General features: G+C 41.5%; 1 protein-coding gene across 2 annotated transcripts; it reads left to right on the top strand.

Annotated features, from left to right (window-relative positions):
• Nucleotides 1-790: 790 nt before the first annotated feature.
• PDCD6 (programmed cell death 6) lies at nucleotides 791-10,442 on the top strand. 2 transcript variants are annotated; one of them, XM_023921725.2, is made up of 6 exons: nucleotides 791-943; nucleotides 3,835-3,896; nucleotides 6,964-7,008; nucleotides 8,014-8,166; nucleotides 8,852-8,961; nucleotides 9,905-10,442. In XM_023921725.2, the coding sequence occupies exons 1-6, from the start codon at nucleotides 858-860 to the stop codon at nucleotides 10,001-10,003; spliced, it is 555 nt and encodes a 184-aa protein (XP_023777493.2). In that variant the 5' UTR covers nucleotides 791-857; the 3' UTR covers nucleotides 10,004-10,442. The 2 variants fall into 2 exon arrangements, with proteins under 2 accessions (XP_023777493.2, XP_023777491.2); XM_023921723.2 differs by having other exon boundaries at nucleotides 8,014-8,172.
• Nucleotides 10,443-11,282: the final 840 nt, after the last annotated feature.

Below are 11,282 nucleotides of genomic sequence, written 5' to 3'. Positions count from 1 at the left end.
AGAGCATTATCTTGCTGTCTCTGTGCTTCAGGGATTTTAGCACAGGAGGTCCTTGGGTCCCATGGAACCGTAAACTCTGCCTAAAACCTGTGGGTACAGGGAGGGAAAATTGTTTTTCAGAGGACTGTGTTAAACCCTCAGTAAAGAATTCAGTTAAAGATTAATGAGGTGATACTAATTTGTTTTGTACTCTAATTCCATCCCGTCCCTAACTTTCTTTCCCTGTGTTTTTTAATCCTCACTTTGTGTAAGGTAATCCATTCAGAGGGCTTTTGTTTCCCTTTGTATATCCCTTCTTCCTCTCAGCTGTGGTGCAGAGGCATCTCTTGGATGTTAAACTTAGGCTCTTTCCCCTCCGGCACACGCCAGCTCCCGAGTGGATCGGCAGGTATCGGTCACGGGAACGGCTCCTGCCCTTGCCGGAACCTTCGTGTCGGAGGTTGGCGGCTCGTGGCGGGGTGCGGCCGCCACTCCCCGGGCGCGGATCCCCCCGCCCTGCGCGCCGCGCTAAGGCCGTGCCGCAGCCCCGCCTCGGTGCCCCCCGGCGGCCGCGGCCGGAGTTGTTCCCGCCCCGCGCCGCGGGAACGGGGCGGCCGCGCGCCGGCTCCGCTCGGGATTCGGCTCCGCTCGGGATTCCCCTCTGCTCGGGATTCGGCTCCGCTCGGGATTCGGCTCCGCTCGGGATTCCCCTCTGCTCGGGATTCGGCTCCGCTCGGGATTCCCCTCCGCGCGGCGGGGCGGGGCGGGGCGGGGCGCGCGCCCCCGCCCGGCCGTGACGTCACGGGCGCGCTGCGTCAGGGGCGGCCGGCGGCGGTGGCGCGCGGGGCAGGCGCGCGGGGCAGGCGCGCGCGGGGGCCATGGCGGCGGGGTACCAGCACCGGCCCAACGGCGGCGGCGGCGCCCCCCTGCCCGACCCCTCCTTCCTGTGGAACGTGTTCCAGAGGTGAGCCCGAGGGCCGCAGCGGGAACGGGGAGTGCCGGAAGCGGGTCGGCTGCCGCGGCAGTCCGGGCACCGCGGGGTTTGGCTGCCGGGGCGCCGGGCAGCGCTGTAAACATCGCGGTGGTTTCCCCGTGGGAGGAATCTGTGGTAAAGGGTTGAGGAGGAATAAACGTGGCTGTATTTTATAAAGGGGGTAAAGGGGATTGATGGGAGCCAGAAGGTAACCTTGAAAGCGCTGGAGTAATTTTTAACCTGAGACTGCGGAAAGGACAGTGAAGTCTGGAGGGTCAGTGTAGCGCTACAGGGCAGGCTTGTAAAAAGGAAACTGATAAATGTTAAAGGAAGACTCTTAAAGACAACGAGGAGACACAGCTGCACCAGGGGACGTTTAGGTTGGATATCGGGAAGAATTTCTTCTCAGCGGGGGTGATTGGACATCGGAATGGGCTGCCCAGGGAGGTGGTGGAGTCAGCGTCCCTGGAGGTGTTGAAGGGAAGACGGGACGTGGCACTCAGTGCCATGGGCTGGTTGACTCGGTGGTGTTGGGTCATAGGTTGGACCTGATGAGCTCAGAGGCCTTTTCCGATCTGAATGATTCCGTGAAGTATTCTCTTGAGTTCACCTGGAGCAGAGGGACCTGCAAGGGAGTTAGCAAGCTTGTGCTAAACAGACTGGCAAGATCCTATCAGTGAAGAAGCCAGAGGAGATTTCCCAATTATGTCACGTTGAGGAAACTGGGGAGGTGCCTACGTTGGGTCCATTTTTATGGGAGATGAGTCAAGACAGATCCTCTGACACAAGCAGCAGCAAGAAGAGGTTAAGCAGTAGACAAACAGTACTAAGTTTCTAAAACTGGCTGATATTTACGGAGTGACTCAGGAATGCAGCAGCTTACCTACCCAGCCTACTGTAAAAACTTCGTCAGGACTCGGCAGAGGCATGCATGAAGCCATTTCTCTTTTTAAAGGGCTCAGAAAGAAACAGATCAACAAGCTGACTTCTGCACCAGGAAAATCAGAAAAAAAAAAAATAAATTAAATAATGTAGTTAGGAGAGTTGCATGGGTTTTGTTGAAAATATTTTTTCTGGCAGACTGCTATGTAAATCCTGGACTGTGTTTGGTAAGGATTGGATATGGATATAATGGCTAGAATTGGAGCAATTCATATAATTTATATGCTTTTCACAAATCCTCCTGACACTATCAAAAGGCCCTTGAAGAAATTCCATAAATGTGGAATGAATGGAAGCCTTCTTCAGTGGATGGAAAACTGACTGAAGGGTGTGTGTGTGTGGTCATACGCCACACTGACAGATGGAGCTCTCCTGGGATCTTTATGTAATCTGTTTGGAAGCAGCTGGGAAAAAGAGAGTAAGTTTAGATTGGATGGTGGGAAGAAGTTTTATACTGTGGGCGTGGTGAGGCACTGGAACAGATTGCCCAGAGAAGCTCTGGCTGCCCCATCCCTGGAAGTGTTTAAGGCCAGGCTGGATGAAACTCTGAGCCATCTGGTGTAATTGAAGGTGTCCCTGCCCACAGCTGAGGGGTTGGAACTTGATGATCTTTAAGGTCCCTTTCAACCCATACCATCCTGTGGTTCTGTGATTCTGTGAAAAGAGGGTGAATGGTCAGGAGAGATTTGCTGATTCCTGCAGTAACTGAGGCCTGTGAAAGTTTGCAGGAGCACCTTACAGTCCTGAATGACTGGGCTGTGTCAGCTTGTCATGGCCAGATCATGATCCCTGTATGACAGGTGATCCCTATATGTCAGGTAGAATCCAGAGTAGGAATCTGTTGTCCATGAAGAAAACCCATTCTAATTTTGCATAATTTTGTTTATAAAAGGAATGTGCTGACTGATGATGCTCAGGAGCAAGATAAGTAGGTCATAATGCATTTTCCTGCAAATATCAGCTTAGCACTTGGTAGCAGCTCATAAAAGGTAAAAAATGTTCACATTTACTAAGTACTATTTGCAAGTACTAAGACAAGAAACTGAGATTAAAAAGGGGAAATATCTATTTGTAATTGAAATCTTTGCAATTTATGCCTGCAGTTTTAGTATTGCATGCAGGTTACATAATTCTTGGAGATGAGGAAGGAAGCAACAGAATGAACTGGAAGTGTTTAGAAAAAGGCAGCAAGAACTAAAGGAAATCAGCTTCTGTGAACAGGGATGAACTCTGCTTTGGAGTTGTAATAAATGAGGGGAAATGAAAACAGTGAAATGGAAACGTCCTTGTATGAAATGGAGGGAAGTCCCCACCACTTTCAGACACCCTTCTAAAGGCATGATCATTCTTTATTTGTACAGAAATTATTTAATTCATTAATTTTGGTATAGAACTTGAATCATTAAGACAGTGGACTGTGAAGGCTCAATGGAAGCTGGAAACTGCCTGTGCTTTTTCCCCTTTGAACCCCTTTGCAGGGTCAAGGCCCCACATTCAATTGAGTCTTTTGGTACTTTGGTCACATTAGTGACTTTCTCTCCACAGACAACACGTGAGGGAGTCTGGGTGACAAACCTGTTGCTCCAGTTTGCGAAACAAATAGCTTACTACTGTGGCATTAGGGATTCTGGGGATATAACCAGCATGTGTGCTCTGCAGTTCTCTTAAACAGAAATAAATAAAAATACTTTCTTGTGCAGAGCATACCCAAAACTGTTCAATTGTCAGTGTGTGTTTCTGTGTGTCTCTTCACTCATAAGCAAGTCTTGCAGTTTTCTTTGGAGCTTTTGTCATGTTCCAGAGATTTTTCAGGAAAATAGTAATATCATCTGGTGAGTAAGAACCAGAATGTTGAAGTCTTCAGTAAGTGGAACCTATTAGTTTCAGCCATATAAAGCTTACTACCTTATTTTGTGTTGTTGTTTCTCTTTTTTTCCCAGAGTTGATAAAGACAGGAGTGGAATAATATCTGATAATGAACTTCAACAGGCATTATCCAATGGTAAGTCTGTAAAGGAGCAGCGAGATAGTTCATTGTGAACTTCATGATAAATTTGTTGTGAGAGTGTGATTACTTGAGCCATCATTCTTTGTATGGAAGGGAGTGGGAAGTGTTCCTACCACTCACTAATTTCTATTTAATCTACAGCAAAAGGCTGGGAAAGGAAAAAAATAACAATCTTTGTGATTTTTTGTTTGTTTGTTTTAAACTAAGTATCTATTGTAACTATTAGTGGTCTGTATTCTGAAGAATGAGGGCGTGCACATTCCTTTATTTTTCTCCCAGCTCTGCTTCCTAGAAATCATAACCAGTGATTCATATATTCTTTGCTCATCACTACTGAAGCCTTTTTTTTTTTAACCAGTATCAGTGTATGACCTGGGCCAATCCGTTTACCAGCCTTTTCATTGTGAATCATTTATTCTTCATACAGTATGGTGCAGGAAGTAAAGTATGTTTGGGGTTTTTCCTAACAGAGTAGAAGGATGCACCCTAGATCTAGTATTAAAACTTTCTAGCAGTCTGTCAGTTCCTTGTTGTAATACTCAAAGAATAACTAGGGTATTGTTAAATAACTCAGGGAAACAAAATTTAAAAAAAAAAATGAATCATTTTTCTATAGCCTATTTTTACTTTTCTACCATGACTCAGGATGGGTAGGGTTGTACTCTGTGGGGTTTTTTTCTGTTTGGAAATCTGAAAAAGGGCATATTCAGGCTGTTTGTCTGCCTTTGAGTCCACACCAAGTTCCCCTTGTCCCAGAGTTTATTCCTTTATCCCTCCTGTGCTTTGTGACTGAGAAGGGCTAAAACTGATGTTGTGAACTGCAGCACACACAGGCTGAAGGGCCCATTTTTGTCAGTAATTGCCTAATTTGAAATAAATGTATAAAGTTCTATTCAGTAAAACTGCAGTCTTGTAACTGAAGTGGATTTACTAGAAGATTTGTTTAATAATGTATCTTATAAATTAAAAGCAATGTGTTGTGGCTGCCAGACCTGATCCATAATCAAAATTTTGAATAAAATCTTCAGCAAAAAGTAAGTTAAATTAAGTCATCATTTTCGTTTAGATTACAGTGCTGTTTAGAACTGTGAGAAACTGTAATTTTAAATTGTACCTGCTGTTTTAAATTTTATATATTTTAAATAATTTCTTATATGAACCTGCCATTTTTTATTTTACTTATTTTAAATATCTCCTCATATGATTGAATTTAAGGGTACTAGGCAGTGATGACTATCTGAGCTCCTTTCTTTCCTTATTTACAGTGTAGATTAGCAGTTTCAGTGCTTTGCAGTTATGAAGAATGCCTACCAAGTGTTAGACAAAATATTTACAGAACTGTAAGCTCCTTGCATTCCAAGAGATTCTAGACCTTGTACACCAAAGTCACTAACAATTCACTATATTATTTTAAAAATACATCCTTGAGTGGGTGATTGTGCATGGCTGTCCTGCAATTTAACATGGGCTAAAATAATGTTATATGTTTATTTCTAAAACATTTTAAAAGTCTGCATCATGCTTATTGACATTTGAAGTTCAGTGTGGTTTTTAACAATTTGACATTTTCAACCTGTTTATGCGGAAAAGAGTGTGCTTACCTGGGAGGGGCTCATCATCATTTTGTCTGTTTGCACAATAAAATCCTTCATTTCCTTCTTGTTTTCTTCTGTGCTGCTGTGGGAAGTTAATACTAGAGTCAGGAGAGGAGAGACAGGGACAGTCTTCACTGTTTATTGGAATAGGTTGAAGTCAATGCAGTTCTTCACCTCTGGAGTTGCTCAGATTTCACTCTGTGATGGCTGTGTGAGTCACTTGAATATTTCAAGATGAAATAAGTTAAAGACTGTGTTTTTGCATTTTCCTCTTGTTCTGTTCAGTGTTAAATACTGGTGCCTTATTAAATCCACTATTTTTTTGAAGAGGCACACAGCTCTAAGGTACTGATATTCTCTGTCTAAAATACTGCTTCAGCATTTTCAGAGCCATTTGTCCTCTCCTCTTCCTCTGCTTACGTTTCTCTTTATGTGCAAATAGCCACAGGGCCTGCCTACAGTGCAGGGCTCTCCCTGTAGAGTTACACCACTGCCGGTGACCCTGCAAAGCCAAGGTGCCAGATCCCAGCTCAGCCCTTCTGCTGGGATTTGTGGTCAGCTGACACACACATCCCTGGGAGCGCCTCTGCAGTGCCCTCGGCTCACTGACTCCCTGGGTCCGTGCAGGCAACCGCAGCCGGTTAATTACGTGCTGCTTCGTCCTCCTGGTTCCTTCACAGGCTCTGGAGAATCGATGGTGAAACTCTAGATAAGGCACAGGATTCATCTTTGTTTAAAGCTTAGTCCTTCCTAGCATTTGGGAATGCTCTCAACCAAGTGAAAACTATTTCATAATGACAAGCCTCTGAATACTCAGAGAAGTACAGAGCTCCTCTCCAGATAATTACTGCTCAGGCCCTTTCAAGCAGCAACATTTTTTGGTCTAAAAATACTAACTCAAACTAACACTTAATTGTTTTAGCAGTGGAGTTGGGATTTGTACTAAACAACTCTAAACTGCAATGTATGGTTATGCAATGTTGGGAACCCTTTCTTTTTACTTCTGTCTGAAGCTAAATGCCCTGGAGTAGTCCTGTAAAAAGGAAATGAGCAGATGTTTTTTTACTGAGGAACAGATATGAGGCCTTGATTGAGTTACAATTTAGAACACTTTTGCTCCTGTCAGTAGAAAAGAGGTACTTCAGTTTAGATCTTGCCTTTTATCCAATACTTCCTGACAGCCTGGGATGAAAATGTCCTTCTTTGATCTTCCAAGGTTTGTTACGTTTTTTTGCAGCCTTAAAAGTGCTGGTTTCTGTGCAGTATTTGTAAAGCACTGATTTGAAGTCATCTCTGAATGGTGAGACTTCCTTACTTCCAAGCAGCCTTATTTTTTAATATGCCAGCTCCATGTCACATAGCTCTGAATTCAATGTTCTTAACTGATTTGTTTGTTTGGTTTGTTGCCTTTTTTTAAAACATTGAGGAATTCTTAATTCTCAGCTAAGTAATTCTTTCTGTTTCAGGCACATGGACTCCATTTAATCCAGCAACAGTCAGGTCAATTCTTGGTGAGTGTGGTGTGACATAGTCCTAAGATACTGTTTTGTGATCTGTTCAGATGATTGAGAATGCTCTCAATTGCTACACTGGTTTTATTTTCCCTCTGAGTGCTCAGCAGTAGTAAAATTATTTTCCCTTTTGATTAAGAGAGAAATGCCCTTTGCATATACACATGTGCACTTGTCAAAGTAGCCTAAGAAAATGTTACTGCATAATTGATTAGATAATAAATGTAACTTATGTATGAGAAGATTTGTTACTTTAAATTTTCTGAAAAGATATGACATGAATTGTCTTGGGAAGTAGTTTTTCCTGTCTTGAATTTAAGCTTATGTTTTACTCCAAAAATACCAAACAGAAGCTTTACAATGCTTGAATTCTGTTAGTGTCTAAACTAATTGCCGGTAATGTGGAAGGTGATGGTGGTAGAAGGATGAAGATTTAATCACAAATCAAATCTTTTCTATCACATAGTTCATAAATCCAAGGACTACATTGTTTGCTTTGTTTTAAATAAGTGTTCAGCAGCAGTCTGAGCTCCATCACTGGGTGACATTGTATAAAGAGAACAGTATCAGTAAGTCAAATGCAGATGAACATCCCAGCACTCTTGGAAATTATGTAAGACTTTTTAATGTGTCCTTAGAAAGGAACAGTTCACCCCTCTGTCCATTTTGATTTATCACTGGATGATCAATCAAGCCCACAGTATTTTAGAACTGAAAATTAAAAGCGAATTTAAATTAAAACTGAAAATTAAATTTTATTTATTAAAAATAAACATTCTGTGATTTATTCTGGTACTTTTATCTTGCTTTATTGTTTTTTCCTTCAGTGGACGACTGCTTGCTTTTTCTTTAAAGTTCTTCAAAGAACTTTACAAATTACCACTTGCATTTTAGCAGTTTATTTTCTCTCTTCAGTACCTTCCACAGAGCACTCTTGCTATCTACTTAAGGTCCTGGTAGATCTTGCTGAGGAGTTTTATATGTGTTTCTTACTTTTTATTTCAGGCATGTTTGACAGAGAAAACAAAGGGGGTGTGAACTTCAATGAATTCACAGGAGTTTGGAAATACGTCACAGACTGGCAGAATGTCTTTCGAACGTATGACAGAGACAATTCCGGAATGATTGACAAAAATGAACTAAAGCAAGCACTAACAGGTTTTGGTAATTCATTAGTAATTACAGTTTTTATGACTGGGTTATGTCATAGAATGAGCTGTGTAGTGGTGCTGTTGCAGAACTGTACTGCTCTGACAAATGTGACTGAAAATGAGGCAGGTGAAGGGCAGCTCTCCTTTTAGGTACAAGGTACCTTTTAACAATGTCCTTGTCATAGGCACATGTTTTTTAAAGTTCTTTCCTTAAACAGTGAAAAAGGAAAACATTCCACGCATTTCCTGACACATCCAGTTCCAGTCTCCTCTGTGACACACTCTGAGAGCATTACCAATGCTTCAGGCAAAGTCTGAACTTAAAGGTTACTTGATAGAACTTGCCACTTTTCAAAACAAGGCCAGCTGTCTGTGCTGTGAGAGCATTCTGATGGCTAAGGAACTTTCATTCAGTCACTTCACTTGTAAGGACTTGAGCTGCAGCCCTAAACTATTCCCTCATTCAAACAGTCACCTTAATCTGTCATTATATTTACTGTGACTCTGTATATAATTATTATAAAGCATGGGTTTTACTGCATGCATTTTAGTTTAATAGAGACGTTTAAGGAAAAAAATCATTGTAACTCCTGTTTTCTGGTTTTGTTACACATGCCTGCTAAACAACCTTGTTCTTTTTATAGAAGGACTGCAGTAATTGAAACCTTTTAAAGTATTTCTCTTCTTCCAAGGTTACCGACTGTCTGATCAATTCTACGATATCCTTATTCGGAAATTTGACAGACAAGGAAGAGGACAAGTTGCTTTTGATGATTTTATTCAGTGCTGTGTTGTTCTACAGGTAAGAAAGGAGATGTACTTTGATGTCTAAAATTAATTAAAAAAATATCTTTTCTGAAGCTTTTCTGGTTCTCACCTTAACAGTGGATCTAGAACTTGCTTTTATTTATAACAGGTCATTTGAACTAAATATATGACAAGTGCTAGAAACATCTTCATGTATTGGTCTTCATTAGTAATTCCTTTGCATCTCCAGTAAATTTGATATAATGAGTGAGGGATAAAAAAGTGTAAAATAGTATCAATGTTTTACAATGTCTGTTAGTTTAATACAGACTTCAGAGCTATTCCTGCAGGGAAAATGGTAGAAGTACAGGAAAAAACCTCCCAACCTTTCAGTAACACAGAGAGCAAGAGAGAGGGAACATGGAATGGCAGGCAGTTCCCTGTAAAAGTAGCATCTCTGTTAGACTCATCAGTCACCTTTGTATTCTTTTTTATTGTATTTGATATAAGATAATTATAATTAGTTACAGTCTTGAACTCTGCTAAAAAGGGCTTTGAAATGGAGTATATCACTCAGCTGATGTTAACGAAACCGTGCTGGGTCCTTTGTCTGTATTGCCTGGCATCTCTTGGGTTATACAGAGACAGCTCAGATAGCAATGCCACACAAAGCATATTTGCCTAGAACATGAGATATGCACAAGGTATGCACTGGATTCTCTTTCCACATGACTCGGATGTTGCATTGTTGTTCCCCCTGCTTTAAAGACAGTTATAAAAAGCTCTCTGGTCTATAAAGAAGTGCCTAGGTAGCCTCAGGTATTGCATCATTATTGCAGTGAGCTGTCTTTGTGTATTAGACTGTAAAATGGCTACAGGGGGGAATGAATAGAAAGGGTTCATAAAGCTGTAGAAGCCCAGGTACCAAGGGGACTATGTGGCAGTCTGAACCTTCCCCCAGTACAAAAATGTCCATTATTTTTTTCTCTCCTCTGCAGAGGCTGACAGATGTGTTCCGAAGGTATGATACTGATCAGGATGGCTGGATTCAGGTGTCCTACGAGCAGTATCTTTCCATGGTCTTCAGCATCGTATGACACCGATAACCAGGAATCGCATACTGGCATTACACAGACTGGAGTTGGCAAATCATCCTCTACTGAACAAGATAACTGATGTATTATAATGGATGTAACATCACATTCTTAAATTTTGTATGTTGGTAATCACCATCAGAATCTGTACTTGAGTTGGTTTTTATTTTGTATTATTGTATGATATGACCATCTCTGCTTACTGTAGCACAGAATCTAGATTTAACTGGTATAATGTTAAACATTACCTCTTACACATATCATGCATGGGAAAAATGACTCTTTAGAAATGCCAAATTAAAATAATGCTTGTTAGTTTATATCAGTTGAAAGCCAGAAGTTGCACAACATGTTTTGCATGTGCCTTACTTTTATAAGAGTTTAATGTATTAATTTTTAATACAGAATTTAAAATTAAGTAAAAATACTAGGTCAACTTTCAGTCTATATCACTTTTGTACAGCTTAATGGGGATGGTGATTTTATTTCTGTATTCTTCTCTTCTACGATTCAGGGATCTCTCCAGTTGGGTGGCCTTTTTAAATTTCATTTTCTAGCTGCCTCCTTTTTTCAGGATATCCATGGGATGGCTTCAAATACAACTTCTTCACACCTGTGAAGAAGGTCTTACTGCATCTCCCTTGATAAGTTCCCACAAAAATGAACTCTGGATACAACTCCCTTTGCTTACTTGTCTCATTTAACATCGGAAGTCTTCCTTTTTGTGCTGGAGCAATTATTTGAAGTGGCCTTGAAGTGACAGTCAGACATTCTCATAACTTTACATCTCACCATTTACAGCAAATGAGAGAGAGTAGAAAAATTCAAGCAAGACAATGACTGATTCCTGTTACATGCCATCTCTTGCAATAACTCTGAAGCAACCAAAAAAAAGAGTTACTTCCAGATGACCCTGAGATTGGCTCAGATGGTCAGAGAATGGTACAAATAACAACAAGGTCACACCTTCAATCCCTGTATGGTCCATTCTCTGAAGAGCTGACTTGGTGATCCTTGTGGACTCTTTCCAAATTAGATTGTTCTGTGATTCTGCATCTCACCCACAGTAGGGTGTCTGGTGTCAGGGTAAAGGCAGGGTAAAGGCTGCAAAGTGGCAACTATGCGACTGTTATCGAATATCTGTCATGCAGAAAAACTGCTACTATTTGTCAAGTGATAATCGGACCCTTTGTGACAGCTCAGCAACACTCTGACTGCTCTTTTGGTGTAAAATACGTGGGGAAAAACCAATGGCCCCCATAGCATGAGACAAGGAGTGCTC

The sequence above is a fragment of the Cyanistes caeruleus genome, chromosome 1 (assembly GCF_971803275.1).
Source record: "Cyanistes caeruleus chromosome 1, bCyaCae1.hap1.1, whole genome shotgun sequence".
In the NCBI taxonomy this organism is placed as follows: Eukaryota; Metazoa; Chordata; class Aves; order Passeriformes; family Paridae; genus Cyanistes; species Cyanistes caeruleus.
This window is presented reverse-complemented; position numbering and strand designations above follow the sequence as displayed.

Excerpts from the sequence above, each read along its gene's own strand:
- PDCD6 (XM_023921723.2), top strand. The coding sequence starts at position 858 with ATGGCGGCGGGGTACCAGCACCGGCCCAACGGCGGCGGCGGCGCCCCC. Across the intron at positions 944-3,834 it reads CTGTGGAACGTGTTCCAGAG|AGTTGATAAAGACAGGAGTG; the intron begins GTGAGCCCGAGG and ends TTTTTTTCCCAG. Across the intron at positions 3,897-6,963 it reads TCAACAGGCATTATCCAATG|GCACATGGACTCCATTTAAT; the intron begins GTAAGTCTGTAA and ends TTTCTGTTTCAG.